Source organism: Agelaius tricolor, unplaced genomic scaffold, assembly GCF_023055355.1.
Source record: "Agelaius tricolor isolate 1412-34295 unplaced genomic scaffold, bAgeTri1.0.p SCAF_5, whole genome shotgun sequence".
NCBI classification, from domain to species: domain Eukaryota; kingdom Metazoa; phylum Chordata; class Aves; order Passeriformes; family Icteridae; genus Agelaius; species Agelaius tricolor.
In genome coordinates this window covers 36476218-36493217 of record NW_027269265.1, presented here as the reverse complement: position 1 = coordinate 36493217, position 17000 = coordinate 36476218, and the positions used below count along the sequence as shown (strand labels likewise).

At 37.6% G+C, this 17000-nt stretch overlaps 1 protein-coding gene across 1 annotated transcript in view; it reads left to right on the top strand.

Moving 5' to 3' along the window:
- STARD9 (StAR related lipid transfer domain containing 9) overlaps window positions 1-17000 on the top strand; it is a 93959-nt gene that overhangs the window by 56023 nt on the left and 20936 nt on the right. Inside the window, exons 17-23 of the mRNA XM_071427282.1 lie at window positions 1300-1351; window positions 2245-2382; window positions 3193-3275; window positions 4302-4405; window positions 6548-6595; window positions 13379-13569; window positions 15941-16397. Coding sequence (XP_071283383.1) covers window positions 1300-1351; window positions 2245-2382; window positions 3193-3275; window positions 4302-4405; window positions 6548-6595; window positions 13379-13569; window positions 15941-16397 — 1073 coding nt within the window. The remainder of the gene's footprint in view (window positions 1-1299; window positions 1352-2244; window positions 2383-3192; window positions 3276-4301; window positions 4406-6547; window positions 6596-13378; window positions 13570-15940; window positions 16398-17000) is intronic.

Below are 17000 nucleotides of genomic sequence, written 5' to 3'. Positions count from 1 at the left end.
TAACTTGGTAATTGCTTCAAAGCAGAGGCACAGTCCAGCCTTCAGCCTCTCCAGAAAATGAAGTCTCAGCAGGGCTCACGCCTGGGGCATCTGTTGGTTGGTTCAGACAGCTGAGCTCTGTGAGGAGCTTCTGATAACCATTCCCCTTCTGCCCAGTGCACAAACCTACTGTGATTTACCCATAATTACCCAGGACTGGGGCACCTTGAAGCAGTGCACAGCTTCTGTTTTCCCAGTCTTCAGGCTTCCAATTACTACTGCGTTCTTGATCTTTAAATTCAAGCTTTACAATACACTTGGAGCAGAGAGTATATTTAATTTGTTCTAATTTGAATACAAAATCACATTGTTTACTGTCCATAATTAATTTTAATAAAACTGAAAGGCTTGCCACTAAAGTAATTTTAGAGTGCATTTACCAATCACTTTACCATAACCAAATACAGTGTCTCTTTAAAAATTGGGAAATTATCCTAAGGAAAAACATAGAACTGGTAATGGAAAGTAATAGACTGATGGTAAATTAATTTAATTATTTGCCTTTTTTGGCATTTTTTCCCTGTGATATTGTTTAAACTCTTTTTTATTGGTATTTGCGGGCAACCATCAAACTACAGTTTCACTTCCATCCCTGACCCATAATATAGTTCAAATCTTCTTGTTCTGGAGGCTTTGGTTTCTAGGCAGTTCTTTTTTTGAAGTTACTGAATCTTCAGGTTTGGGAATTTTCCCATATACCCTGAGCACCAGGAAGACTTCATAGATGTCATTTAAATTTCAGAAAAATTTCTTCTTTAGTAGTTAGATTGAAGAGCTCATAATCTATGAAAAAGTGCCCTTACGAATTAGGAATTCTGTTACTTTTAAATTTGAAAAGCCTGGTTAATTGAATCATCATTTTGCAGCTTCTTTCTTTCTGCATGGATATTTATTAAAATAATAATCTCCTATCTGTAAACACCAAGTCTCACTGTGAAAGTGCAAAGCGTCGGGATACATATTCATATCCAAAATACTTGTCTCAAGCACAGTGCAAACATCATCCTCTGAGGGTTACTTTATTTGCTGGAGTCATAGAAGCTGACTTTGCTGCAGGATGAAGAGTAATTGCAGTGCTAAGGGGGAAACAGTGGGCTGAAGTATTACCAGTACACAGCATTCACCTCTAACCGTGCAGTCATTCAGAGGCCATTTATTTTAAGTGTTTGCTAAAATGATGTACCAAAGCTTTTTTTAAGTAGTATATATAGTATTTTTTTCCTGTAACCAACTTTTAAATTAGTTCTTTTCTTGTTTTAGGAAGGAACAACCAAAATCGGAAGAAGTGACTCAGACCAAGATCAAGACATTGGTAAGAGAATGATATTGCAACTTTGTCACATGCTCAGGTCAGACCAAGAGGTGTGCATTTGTCATGTGTAACAGCTAAGGTAGTGTTTCTTTTCGTCAGCTTTCTTCATTGAAGAAGTTAAGTAGAAGAGACTCATTATTAATGTTTGCTAAAATCTGTGATTATTTTTTGTTTAAGAGGCCAAAAAGTCACTGGATTTGACCAAATTGAGATCTCTTCAGAATTTTCTTCCCACTCGTGAAATGCTACACTAGAGTTTAAAATTATCTACATCTTACATCCAAATTCTCAGATGTTCTGTCCTAAACTAGGGGCACAAGTGATCACGAGACATTGAAAATGCTTTTCAACTCTACTTGCACAGAATAGTTTAGATAAAGTGCAAATTATTTAGAATATGTCTTAATTTAATTTCTGCTTTTAATTTTCTCAGTCAATCTCAGGAGCTAGATACTGTGATAGAGAACTGAAACTTTCTACAGAAATTGGAAAATTTGCGGGATCCCAGCTTTGGTTAAGTTCTGCTAAGTTTGGTTATGTTTGATTATTTTCTGCCAAAAGATTAGTAAATTATAAACAACAAATGCCAAAATGGCATTAAGAAAATTCAACATAACAGAAGAATTTGCACATCAGCTCACAGACCAGAAAGTGATATGTAGTTTTCCAGTACCAGAAATAAAGAAACAGTCTCACTAGTTTCAATAGTGAGTTTCAATAGTAAGTTTTTTCTGTGATTTGGTATTTACTAGCAGTATTTAATCTCCTTGTTCTGCACATGATATGTTTGTCTGGGGTGTGTAGTATGCATAGTGTCAAACAGTTTGTGGTAGTCTGAGGACAGCAGGGCCATCCCAAGCCCTTCCCCAGGTGAGATGATGTCTGTGTTGCAGTTTTGCAGGGGCAGTGGATTGAAAGGAATCACTGTTTGATCGAGAACCACGGCGGCATCGTGACCCTGCGGCCGGGCCCCGGCGCGCGCTGCTCCGTCAATGGCTGTGAGGTGGCTGGGTCCTGCCGTCTGTCACAAGGCAAGATTTGTGCTTTCTGGGAAAAATGAACCCTGCATAATGGTCACCTTATCACTGCAGTTTAGATTTAGAATTTATGGATCTTGAGCAGATCAAAGAAAGATATCTCTCAGTCTGCTGCCAGCTCCACAAGTTTTGATGAATGGCTAAATAAATTAGGTACCCCATAGAAGTAAAATTAAAACATTGGTGACAATATTCTGCCTCCTTTTGTCAACAGTGGTATGTAGGTTTCTCAAAAGGGAAGACATGTAGTCAGAGACTTTATTGTGGAAAATAGTGGAGACTGACTCTAAGCCAGCTGGCCACTGAAAGGGTTTTTTGGCGATTATATAATATGGTTGAAACAACCTTCAGCTTTTTCACAGTGTATTTAGGTGGAAGCTGGTAGCAACTAAGTCATAGGCTATGATGAATGAATTCAGATTAAATGGATCAGGCTTCCACATTTTCAGGTTTCTTAAAGTAACAGTCCAGCTCCTGGAAACTTGCAATGCTCTTAAAGATATAGTGTAAAAACAAGTTTTCAGCAGTGGGTTGGTTATGGGTTTGGCATGAAGACATGCTGGCTTTTAATATGAGAGGGGAATTTACAGTTATGTTTACTCTGCAGAGATCTCCAAGATTAGTTTGCTTGGGTGCTGTCCTTACAGATTGATAACTCTGCCATTCCATAGTGACAAATTTTAAAAATAGTTCTCTGTACTGTGATTTACAGAAAGCACTTGGTCAGATTTTTTTTAACCTACTATTTTATAGTAGTTTGATGAATTATGTCTCTGTAAATGTCTAATTATTTTGTTTTCACAGGGGCCCTTGTTGTCCTTGGAAAATCTCATAAGTTTAGATTCAATCACCCAGCAGAAGCTGCTATCTTAAGACTAAGAAGATCAGTAAGTTCTAAAACTGTTTTTCTCTACTATCTTTTTTCTCTTTTTTTTCCTATTTTTTTTCTTCTTAAAAGCCAGCCTGATAAAGATAATATTTCATCTCATCATCATATTCACTTGCTTCATTTCCTCCATCTAATGGCCTGTAATGACACTAAACCTCTTGTGGGAGGACACCAGCACTTCCTTCAGATGTGCTTAGCAAAAGATGATGCAGATCCCTTGAATAATTTAGTGTTTCCTATTTCTAGTCATGACTACAGTAGGATTGAAACAAAAAGGCAGAATGCTGCAGTGAAAAGACCAGTTAAGAATCTTTCCACATTTGATAATTTTCTGAGTTATCTGTCTTCTTTGTCATTTCACTGTCTTGAATGAAGTATACTAGAAGAAATGGAAAATTTATGGGATTAAGTATTTAAGTGTTGTTGACTCTGGAAGCAGTTAATTGTTACATACATCAGGAATAGACAAAATATTTCTTGGTATGTTAAACTCAGGAAAAAAATTACTGTAAGTTATTATTTGGTTTGCTAGTTCAATAATGTTTAAGAAATGAGGTAATTCTTAAAATGACTGACAAACGTAACCAAAAACCTAACTTAAAAAATATAAGTTTTTTCATTTAGGAATTAACCATATTATCAACTGCTATTGGCAAGAGTCTATTTTTTTAAATGGATTTTCATTTATTAATATTTTCTACTTTCCACTCTCCCATCCTTCTGTACTCACTTCGAGATAAGGAGCTTAACTTCTGTTTGTTTTCATTCTTAATTTCTTGATTAATGAAACATGCTGCACATTCAAATAGAACTGCAAAAAGAGATGTACTCAGTAACAAACACTTAGCAATTTTGCTAATTATCAAAGACTAAGCAGAAGTGTGAGATTATAAACTCACATGGGAGGTACTACGCAGCCTTGTACACAATAGTTAACAATGACAGTACTAATGATACCTTGGAACTTCCTGGGTTGCTGTGATTTTTTTTTTAATTCCTGTCCTATGTGGTGTGCTTTCTGTAGATTAATGAAACCCCACCCACTATGAATTATGGAGCTTTGGACTGGCTCAATTTGGATGGAAGTTGCATCAATTCTCCACACTATATCCTTTCTTCTATCTACAAGTAAGTTTAAAACTGAGAAAAAAGCAACTGAACAAGCAATTTCTCTTTTGGGATGATGTCTGAAATAAGGGACTTGGTTCAGACAAAAGAAAGCTGTATACAGAGTAAGTCCTACCACGTTTTTAAGTAAGTAGTCAAAAAGAATTGTCAGAGAAAGTACATTGGCCAGCCAACTAATATAGAGCATTAAGGTATACAAGCAACAAACCTGCAAAATCATTTATTGATGCTCAATTAAGAAAGTACCTCAGATGAGACTGTCAGCCTTAATTTAATTCACTTGGACATCTGCTTTACAGCTAATCTATAATTTTTACTATATTATTACTTCAGTGCACAGAATGGCCTTTTCAGGACATGATTTAGCCAAGGCAATTATTACCTATTGACTTTCACTGCTAATTTGTTGAGGAAATCAGAAGGTTTGTTCATAAATTCCCTTTAGTTCAAGTCCTCATTGAGCCCTTTATCTCAGAAAGCCAATGCTATTCCTTGCTTGTTTTTTTTTTAACTGAGCAGTAAATAAGGCATATACTGCTTTCAAAGTGTTGAAGAGCTGCTCATCCTCAGTGTTTAGTGTATGCTTTTGTAGCAGAGACTTTATGAAATGGAAAGAATTGGTGTGATGAAGACAGTGATTAATACATATCAGGAAAATGAATTATGTTTTGTGTTTCAGTTCATAACACTGAAAATAGAATATTACTAAATTAAATATAACTGGGGTCTTTCTCTTTTTTAATTCCTCTCAGCCTAGCCCATTCAATTAACCTGTTAAAGGCAAGAAACAGCCATCTTCTCATTCATATCTGCTGGTGGTTCTGCTTCTTGCTAGAGTGGTTTTGGTGTGGTAACATACTGGGAATCTTTTATCTCTTTCTAGAGGAAGGATTTAATCTCATTTTTATGAGCATAAAATGTTATCTCTGTTTTAAATATTCTTCATTCTTCTAATCAAGTGGCCTGCTTTCCACCTTAGATAGTGTGTTTTTATATGTTCTCTTTAAGATATCTAATCTCTGCATTTGCTTTTCATTTGCTGCAGTGATACCTGCCTATACAAAGCACTACTTAATTTTGTTTCTTTACTGAAGAACATTTTACACATCATTGCTATTCTTTTCTTAGGAAAAATTAGAAATAATTTCAAAATTAATGGTTTGTTTAATGATCCTTCAAATGTACACACCAAGGTGCTCTTTATGTTGCTAAAAACATTAGTTGTGGAGCTCTTGTCACAAGTTTTTTTGATGAATCTAGAAAAAACTGAAGAAATCCAGAAGCATTATGAAAAGTTTATCACAAATTTATCTTTGGTTTTCCCTTTTTAGCCTGACAAAACTGCAGAACATTTCTGATTGATTTTTTTTCCCCAACCATGTTCAGATAGAAGACTTGTTTGTGTCAAGCAATTTTTCAATCCCTTGAACAGGATATTACAAGCATATTACGTTGCTTAAAGTTACCCTCATGCTTACCTAGAGGATTTCAGATGGTTACTTCAGTAAAGATGAAAAATATTATGGTATTGATTTTCTTAGGTTTTATCAATGTCCATCTCTTATAGGACTGATCTGTAAACTATGTCCTATAATAGCTGATTTTTCACCTTAAGTAATCCAGTGTTCCTACTCTCCTTTTGAATAGTTATTTGGCATAGGTAAACTGAATTGATCTACTCAGCCTTGTTTTGCAGTAACCTGTGAGCCTGTGTTTCTATACAGACAAGAAGTTTTGCTTATGGAGGGGGTTATGGTTAAAACATCTAGCCTAAGATTGATATAAGAATAAATGTCAGGTACTAAAAGGTGTGTGTGAGGTACTTTGCAAACCATAATACAGGACTAAGTGGACTACAGGGAGTGTGTATTTGATCACGAGTAGAGAAGTCCACCCTAATGCAGGGTCTTGTCTCTGTCAGTAAGAGATGCTTAGAGGAAAGTAGAAGACCAGGTAAAGCTCTGTGTGTGTCTTGTTCTCTGTCCCATTCTCACTTGAAAGTTCTTGGTGCTCTCCCAGCTGCTAGAAATCTGCATCTTCCTCTACTGAAAATGACAGTAACATTGTGTGTAATAGGCTTCAGTGAAGTTTTCTTGCCTTTTTTCCCCAAATATTTATGATTTTCTATTTTAATTTTTGCAGTCAAAAATGTAGAAACTGTGAAGAAAACAAATGTTCTCTTGAACCAAGGTAAGACTATTAATGTGTCTAAATCATGCTGAAATTTTTGGCACCTTTAGCTTTACCTTTCTCCTGTGCTACACTGATTTCCCCCAGAAGGGATGGAAGCTAACACTTTAAGCTTTAATTCAAACTATTTTATCATATTGGAACAAGAATCTGTACATGAAGCTGAATTACAGGCAAGGCTCTGCAGCCATGTTCTTTATTCATGTGAGATCTTGTGCAAATGGTGTGCATCTTTGTTGCATGTGTAGAATGCATTTAAAAACCATTAATAGAGTGAGGCTTACTCTGAAGTTGCCACCAATTTCCAGCATATAAGAATCCTAAATGTATTAGATTTTGTGCCAATAGTAGGTACTGGGAATACTCATTAGTATTTTGAAAATTGCTTGGATAAACTGGGTTCTTTTCTGGTGAGAATAAAATCGCTTTAGGGAAAAGTAAAAAAAGAGAAATAATTCCTGGCATAGAATGTGATTCACTCATGCAAAGGAGCACAGCAGCTGCAAACAGAAGTAATTCAGAAATTGTTGAGTTTCCATGGGTTTAAGTACCTTTTTCATCAGGACCTGATGGTACTTTGCTTTCTTCTGGATTTTTTATTTCAGATCATGTCAATATATGTATTACAGTAATGATTATTAATGATAGGAGTCTTATCTCCCATGCTGTTAGTAGGGTGACATTTTTCTCATCTGCCTTTTATGAATTACCAGTTCAACCTTTAATTGTACATTAAATATTTTGAGGAATGAGAGGAAAAACTATTTTCTACCACTGCACACAAATATTGAAATTTCAGGCATTGTGAGTCATTATATCATTATACTCTAATTTGGTTGCTTTTTCATACACTCTACTCATAATAGCCCCAGCACTGCAAATTTCTGATGTTTGGTGTCAGCCAACAAACACAGAAAGCTTGTGAATGGCATCAGTCATATTACAGCATCACCACAAATAAGTAGATAATAAAGGTCTTTCTCCTGCCATTGCTTTAATGCCATACAGCATACAAAGAAAAACTCTGATTTTATTGTCTTGCTGGTTTCAGAAAAAAACCCATAGGAGTTTTTCCATTAGAGTTCAGTGGTATAGCACACTGAATTATTTAGGTACTTGGAACATGCTTAAACTTTCTTTCCTTGAAAATACCAACCTTGTTAAACTGGGGGGGGGAGGAGTTTGATACAGCATAACAAACATATTTATTATTCTAATGTGGCATAGTTAACTTGTCCAACTACTATCTGTAAAATATTCTGAGTTCTCACTAATAGCTTTCATTTGAAAATTTCAAAATGGTCTACCAAAAAAACCAAAAAGGTTAAAGAAAACTTTTTCATCTCTTAAAAGATACCTCAAATATTCTGTTTCACAGAGAAATGTACTGTGTCAGTTACAGCAATTCTATGATTTACAGCAGAATTGTGTGAAGGGGGTTAGCAGGGTAGCTAACTAATTCGATATATAACTGACAATGTGAAGTTAGCTGAACTAGAGTTTAAAGAGGCAACATTGGCCTTTATTGGAGAATGTGCTGCGTCTTGTGCCTGTGACTCTTGGCCAAAAAGAGATCTGGTTTAGAGATATATTTAAAGGGGTGCCTTAAATAAGTCATTGCTTTACTTTTATTTTGGGGGCTTTGGCAAAGAAAAAGAGGTTTTGCATAGAAAGGCTAAAAAAACCACATATGAAACAGAACAGTGTGATTATTCTCTAAGCAAACCAGTTAATCAGAAATCTAAATGATATTCATTTGATGGTAATTTCTGTGAAGGGGATTACTATGCGTGTAGGTTTCCAAAGATCCCTTGTTTCTAAAGGTTTCTGACTCTGCTGGCCATTTTGACTGATTTCTGGCTCCCATCTCCTGCCCACCACTCCCCAAATTTTGGGTTGAATTCTCTGAGTGGCATTCCTTCGGGAGGCTGAAGGAGATGACAACACAAGGTCCTTGTATCTCCTTTGTTGCTCTTCCCTTTGCTTTAGGGAACAGGAGGGAGAGGTTTGGCCCCTGTGTGAGGCAGCAGCAGATGTAGATCCTGTGCCTGTGCTTGGTGCCGCCTGCTGCTGCTGCTGCTGCTGCTCTGAGCCCCTGCGGGAAGGGCCCCGGATTGGACACGGCATGAGGGGGAGGATAGAGCTGGAGAAGGTGGGAGCAGTGGTGGAGATGTGCATTAGTGGATAGGCTTGTAGCTCTAACTTGTGACTGCTCTCAGTGAGGGGTTTGCAAGGGCACAAAATGCTTTGCCTACATCTTTTTTTCTGCTTTATTTTTAACTCCTTTTCCCTTGGGAAAAATAATTTGTAAAAGGCAAATAGGACTTGAACCCTAGGCAGTCGAAAAGATGGGGATGCTAACTTGACTGGTGTTTTCTTTCAGAAAACTGGTAAATTTCAGCTTTTACCACAAGTAATTATTTTTCACTGTAGTTTCTCTATTTGAGCCTTAGGATTTTGTTGCAGCAGGTATTCAGAGCTATTGCTGCCATAGTTACTGGAAGCTGCATTATGCTGTAGCAGCCGCCAGCCTCTGCATCAGCAGCAGAAGTGTTTGGGGAAGAGGGGAGGAGAATTGCACAATAGGATCCCAGAGAGCTCACAACAAAACCGGCTGGAAAAATATGTGGATTAACAGAGGGTTCGTTTAGCATGCATCGTGCAAACTTTGGAGAGAAAAATGAGATGGAAAAGCAACGCAGCAGAATCGGTATCATATTAATGTTTTCTCAGTAATTTGTGATTATCTTTAGTTTAGGGTTGGATGTCTTTTTGTTGTCATTTTACTTGCAGCTTTTAATGGTTTACTTGGAGGAGGGGGTAACAGTTGACACTTCTTGCTGCATTTGATACACCCAGAAATCTGCATGCTTTTATGAAATTCTCTGCAGAATTGCTTTTTTTAGTATGCTGTATGCTAGAGTATGCTGGTCCTCTGAAACCAAGACTTCATGTATGTCTTGATATCTACAGAAATGAAGCTGTTTCTCTTATGTTTCTCCTGAGGCTATTTTAATTCCTGCTAGAATTGTACTGAGTGCAGATGGCTTGTGTGGAAAAGCAGGCACATGAGCAACAGCATGCTGGGCTTTTTTCCTGTATCTCATAGCATTCCAGTGTTTCCTATCTAAATTTAACAGTATATATGATTTAAGATGTTTTATATAAAAAAATTAGTGATCTCTCCTACTTATTAAAAAATCTAGCTAAATTCCTATGTTAACTGGATTAATACTTGGTTTAGTTTAGTCATTCCAACCTATATGACACAAACTGACTGTTCTTTGAATTACTAATTAGATTATTTAGCTATGAAGTGTGTGTGAATCTGTGATTTTCTTTCTGGGCCATTGTCATGTCATTTTTTAGTTTAGTTTATCATGTTATTTCCACAAATCAGAAGTGTGCTAACATGACATAGCATGTTCAAAGGTAGAAAGGGAGCATTCTGATTTCAGGTTCTTGGTTTCAGCAGTTTCTGTGAGAGACAGATCTGTATCCCAAACTAGCCAGTAATTCTGCTCTCACAGCCAGTATTTCACAGCCAGAGGGAAAACATCCTCTTGCATTTGTGTATTATGTAAGTGGCTCTGCATGGATTTTCATTATCTTTTTGTTCCACTCCAGAAAGCTGTCTGTAAGAAGCAGCTTCATAAAAAGCTGTTCAATGTTCAGTCTCTGTATTCAGACCTGGCTTTACTGCTCTGCCTGATTTTTGCTTTGTACTGCTAGAAATTAGGAAATGAAGCAGAGACACTGAAATAACAGCAGAACTGCAACTTGTATATGTACCTGGAACAACAGTATTTTGTTACAGGGACTTTAAAGTTACAGAGGGAGAGTTGTACCAACTAGCTACATCACCTGAACAAAAGCAGAAAGAATGCTGCAGTGGTTGCTGTGCCGTGTTAGTTTTTCCAAGGGTTAAAGTGGAGTATGTCTATTCCTCTGGACTCTGCCTTTCTGGGGTGTAGTCACAATATGGATCTGTGATTAATACCATCAGTTTGGCCTGCCTCATGTTCTGCTCTGAGTGCAAACACACAGGGCTGTTGGAAAGGATCTCACAATTTCATGTTGGTTCAGCAAAAAGCCATTACTACACACGTGAGGGAATATGCTAGTGCTGCTGAGAGCAAACAGCTCTCTGCCACGTGCATTGTTTGTATTGCTAATTCTCTGTTCCTTTATGATGTGGGGGTGGGGTGTGGTTTCAGCAAGGTTGGGAAGTACAGGAAAAGCTTGTGACCCTCTCACAACTGTAAGCAGATGTTACCTAACCACCCCTGTGGGCACTATTAGGTCTTTCGATTGAAACACAGCTCTGAGTTGTATCATTTCCTTGAATGTTCTGGGTTTCAGTTTGTAAGCAGTTTGAAATCTAATAAGTCAATTTTATGGGAAGATTGACTGAGAGCTAAAAGTCATGGTGAGGAAGAATGAGAGACATTTTATCAGAGGAATTTTATCTAGTTTTAGTAAACAGTTGCAGAACAAAAATTCTTTCACTACTGTTTTAGTATCATGCTTCTTTTCAGCCTGCTGGCAATGACTTACTCCATTTCCTCAGATTCATGCAGAATGATGCTAACAAAGATAAATTAATAGAAAGCAGCTCTTCTGATATTTGATTTTCTGATGTTTGATAATGCTAATGGATCCCCATCACTTCTCTTGGATTAATCTACTTTGCTTCTTTCATGGTGTCTCAAACTAAACAACTTGCACAAGGTCATGTGATAACTGCTCCAAAATCAGAAGTGTTTTGTCCCAGATCAGTACTTTAACCTCCAGGTTACATGGTTGCTCCATTAGAAAATCTGGAAGGCAACCTCAAAGCTGTGCTTAGGGCAAGCCTTCCTGAGAGTTACCACTGAAACCTTGGGAGCTTTGCCTAACAAGAAACTTCAGATTCAATACTGTGTTTGGAAAGTGGTTCTTCTTTAGTGAACCAGTCTCTCTTTAACCTCTGAGTTTGTCCCCCCATGGCTGGTGGTGTTACAAACACCTGAACACTGGAGGTTTGTAATTGCCATAGGAGCGTTTTGGTACTGCTGGGAGGTGTCAATTCAAGCCTTCTTCAGCTGAAGGGGAAATGAGGCATCCCACTTCTATTTCCTGGGGATCAATTAAAGTTTATCTGAGAGCAAAAAAATTATAAATCACAGGGTACTGGCATCTTTGGAGACGAGCCAAGGACAAAGAGATCTTGGACCTGCATATTCTTACAATTTGTTTGTGTGGATGACAAATAGACACAAACCATTTAGCAGATGGTAGTAGCAAAGTTTGTGCTGTTTGCACCATGACAGATGACTGAACAGAAGATATTCTCTCTCAGTTACTCTCAGCATTACATTTACATAAACATTAAAACAGAATTCTGTTTTTCTCGTGTGAGCAAGATTCATAGTAATATTATAAATTATTGAAAATCTTAAAGCTTTTTTGTACTGAGACCTTCCTACTACTTCTTATGAAGTGCAGTGCGTGTACCATGTAAAGGTACTCCAGGAGATTTGTAGATTTTCACTGCTCAATTATTTCATCTGTTCTTTCTGCTAAACAATCACACAGAAATCGAGTTTTTGCTGTAGAAATGGTTGCTTTGAACATATGCTTACAGTTCTAAATTGAGATGTTAAATTATTCCTGTGTAGCAAAGGTCAAACACTCTTTTCATACAGATGACCTTGTATTGGTAGTGGTTTTACAAACTACAGGACATTTCCAAAGATATCCTTTGAAATTATATTTTTTGAGGTTTTTTAACCTTTAGGGACTCTTTAGAATTTTGGGGTCTTTTATTGCTTTAGAAGTATAATGAATACATTAGTTAATTTTTTATTAAAATGTAATTAAAACATTTTTTCAAGACTCAAAGGTTTAATTTTCTGAGTTTATATATACTAATGCAGTGTTTAGCAGGCAAAGATCATATACCACCTTTAGATATAATCTAACTTGAATGTTAATAATTTCTTGATGGTAGCATGTGGAGAAGCAGAATATATATTCCTTTCAGAGGGCTAAGATATCTTGAGTATTATAATCCTCATGATAAGAAGAGATACTTCTGATTCTTGTTCTGATACTTCTGAGATACTTTTGATTGTTGTTCTGTGTGTGTAAAATTTTGGCACACAGTCAGAAGCAAGACATCTTAGAGAAGATTATAAAGCAGTTTTTCACAGGCTATTCACTTTTCTGATCCCAATTCTGCTCCAAATATAGAAGCAGTAACCTGATATAGTTCTTGCATCCAACAGAGATTTGGGTGATCAAGGTCTTTTGTTGGCACTGCCAGAGACTGTGGGTGTAATCTTGACAATGCCTGTAAATATTTCTAGGTTGGAGTTTTTGGTCTGAAAACAAAGAATGTTGGTCATTTCTGTAAAGTACGTTGAAGTACTTAGATGACAAGTATCTTATATTGTGGTAATAAAATTTTATCATTTGAAAATAACCCCCTCCCCAGTTTCATCTATGGAAGAATACAGCAGAATAAAAAATGACAATACTTTTAAAAATTCTTTTTGCTGTTATCTTTCTGGCAATGGAATTACCTGCTTCACTGCCGAGCTTTCATGTTTTCTGGCATTTTTGACACTTACACAGCCTGCTGTGACTTGCATATACACAACTATGAGTTTTTGTCATAATGCACCCTTATTGAACTAAACAACGCCTTGAATGTTGTCTGTCTTTCTTTAGTAAGATGATTGGTTTTATTACAAATAATATTTTTTTCTGGTTTAAATTCACTGACAACATTTCTAACAGCAGAGAAATAGATGCTGTGCATGAAGAGTACAAGCAGAAACTGAGAGACCAGGAAGCTTTCCACAGAAAACAAATTCAACGACAGCAGCTCTATGTTGAGGATTTAAAGCAGCAGATTCTGAGAGGACAGATCAAAGCAGAGCGGGAACTAGAAAATGACCAAGCACTCATCAACCAGCAAATCCAAGAAAGTGAGTACCTGCCTCTTCCCCTGCTTCAACTCCCTTCCATTACTGCATACTTTCATGCTCAATATTTTTTGTGCTAGTGATGCTTTTTTTAATGAGTGGAACTTTTATTATGGCTAATTACTGGATTTCTCCTCCAATTGCCTTTCCCTTGAGAACAGTTGCTGAGCTTTGATTAACAGAGCAATAGGGCCTCCTTCACAGTGCTCCAGCAGCACTGTTTAATTAGCACTGCAGGTCATTAGCACTGCTGGGAGGGACAGCACCAGCTACTCCCCTGTGGCTCTGAGCCTCCTCTCTCAGCCTGATCCCAATCCTGCCTCCCTACAGCCGTGGTTCTGATGTTCTCTAGCTTGTCTTCTAATCTACTTCATCTAGGTTTCTTGATAAGCAAAGGGTGCCTATACAAAGGTGTCATTCCCACCTGGCAAAATCTGCTGTTTGAGCCTGGAAGAAGGAAACTTCTGTGAATTTTTGGCAAGGTCTCAGACCAAAACTTATGCAGCCAGCTAAGTTTTAATTTTGCCAGCCACAGTGAAGAGATTAAAAGGAAATTGTTTTAATGGGATATAGCAGAAGAATATGTAGATAGTACAGAAAATCCGGAGAGTTTCCCCAAAATATCTTTATTTTGTGGCTCTGTAGACTTGTTCTCTGCCTCCCTCTAGTTCTGCTGTTTTCACTGTGTTCATGCAGATCTTAGCCAGGCAGGTAGTTTTTGCCAGCCAAATACAATTCTTTACTTGGCAATCCACCAAAGTTCTTCACCTTTTCTGTGCCCTCTGTGGCTGAGCTCCTGACAGAGGCAAGTTTTTGAGAAGAGATTAATTAGCATCTTAAGCTTGCAGCTCTCTTGCAGGGAAACTGATCTGCCAAATATTCTGCTTGCTAAAATCATGCTAAAGAGAACACACCCGGAAACAAAGCTGAGAAAAAAAGCTTTGTATGTCAAAACTAAAAATGTTATTAAGAAAAATTAACTAACATAATGACAAAAATGCTTCCCTTTTATCTACGAAGTTACCATAGAGTTAGAATTCCTACCTCTGTGCATGTGCTTTTTGCAGAGCTGCCAATATAAGCCGGACAGGAGACTTATTGTGGTGGGGATCACTAATGAAGTGTGTTTAGCAAGATCAGTATTCATCAAGCAAGTGATATCTACAGTGTCTCTGCACTAATGGTCTCTTGAACTAGGGAAAATTCCAGAGCCCCAAATTCCTCTCTTGCAGCTCAGCTGTGCAGAGCTGCAGGAAGCCCTCATTCATCACATCAAACTTAAATACCTCTTAATTCCAACATCTCTGAATAAGCAATGAAACATTGCTTATTTAGTAAAGGACTGCACATTGAAAGTAAGCTCAGCCAAAAAAAATTGCTGCCAGTAAGAGAGCAGTGCTTTGGGAAACTTTGGTTCTTTGAGAGTGCTCCACTTGTAAAGGAACCTGGACTGAAATTTTTATGTTGCTTGTTCAGCAATGGAGATTTTTTTTTGTTTGCTTTGAGCACTGAATATGTATATTTTTATGGCAGCTTAAAGGATCTGCTTCATTAAGAGAACAGGTTCAAGCCATCACATACTACCTGGTCACGGTGATCTCAATAATGTCTTCTTTTGTTACAGTTCATCATAGCTCAGACTGAAGCTGGTGTGCTCTGAAAAACCTCTAGGCACATCCATCTCTTGCATGGAATAAAAGTATTCTTGCATCTAGGGTTTAAAACAAATCAGCCTGGTTCTGTTATCTACTGCATCCTCACTGACTGCAAAGATCAGGCTCTGAATATTTAGAGAAGACTTAGTGTCTAAGCAGAGGTACCATATTTTGTTATCAAATTAGGTTAATCACTTGTTGTGTGAACATATTTGGCATTTATGAACTGTAGGGGTCATTAACAGAAGCAGAGAATCTCATTCTTTTTGCGGAGTAGAGTGGTAATTCTGTGAAAAATACACATTGACTGGTGGTATGAGCTTGTGTTTTTTGAACTGTTTGTCGTAATAGCTAAAGGTTGTGTTGGCTTCACCTGCATCTTTGCCATGACAGTATTTGTTTTATTTGGTGCACGTTTAACCAGTTCATCTTAAAGGTCCCTTCCAGCCCAAGCCATTTAATGATTCTTTAATTTTATGATTACAAGCTTATATTCTGGAGTTGCTACCTGAGTCCTTAACCCAATGAAGAGGCTTTTAGTTATCAATGAAGTAGAGCAACAGTACATTTTTCTTTAAATAGTTTGTTGAGTCTCTACATGCATAGAAATTCTGTTCTCAAATGACCTCTAAAGGCTGATTAAATTAAGAAACAAGATAGTAACAAGTAATGGTTTTCCTATGATTTTTACTTTCTCTCAATCATTGTTTTGTTTACAGACCAGCAGTGGCTTATAAATGAGAATAAACGTCTGGCTGCTCTTCAGCAGCAGCAGAGGGAGTTTGCAGTGCAAACAGAGCCAGTGCTGTGTGCAGAGGCTGAAGTGCAGAGTACCACTGGGCTGGAAACCTGCCTTTCCCTGCTGCAGCAGAACAAGAAAAGACTGGTGCAGCTGGAGCTCTTGCAAAGGTACTCCTTAAAAAAGGCTGAAAGAAACATAAGGCGGAAGAAGGTCAAGTTCCGGCTGGAAAGGATAGTCAAGAAGCAGAAGCTGTTGGAAGCCAAGCAAAACCTGGAGCAGCTGGAAGCTAGCTGCTGGCTCAGTGAAGAGTGTGTGAAACAATCCCAAGCCCTAAGTGATAATATTGCTGTACAGTCCTCTTTGGATCACCACTCGCGAAAGAGACAGAAATTGTTGGGTTTGTTCTGTGACTCGTACCTGCCCCAGGTACCCAGGTAAGCTGACATCTGCCAAATCCTCTGCACTTTCAAAAGTAACATAAATTCAAGATTTTTCAGGCCACCTATCCTGAATACCTTTCAATGTATTGAAGAAAATCCCCAAATCTGCAATATCAGTGAGCCCACTAAATTGTACATCACACTGGAGCTATTTGTCCTTTTCCTTTGGGTCTGTACAGTATATTCCCTACCTACCTGTCTGACGTGGTCTTTCTCATTTTTACATTTCTCTCTCAAGCCTTTCTGCACTTTTTACCTCTTTGAGAAGGCTTTTTAGAAGTGGCTTAGCTTTTGTTGCTGCCTTGTTCAGACTGTTGGTAAATACTAATTACTGCACAATTTTATCTCGATTATCATCAAACTCTTCTTCAGAATGTTGGTATCTTTGGGGTGATTATGGAAAGGACTTTTATACTGGTCAGCCTTTCTCAAGCTGAATAAACATCTCCATGCAAAGCTAAAATGTTGGGATGCTACAGTGTCTATCACAGCATCGTCCTTAGCCTTTTCCACAGCAGGAAATAGCTAAACTCTGCTAAGTGGATTTGTGTGACTTAGAACAATCTTTTATTTTTAATTAACATTTACAGCTACTTG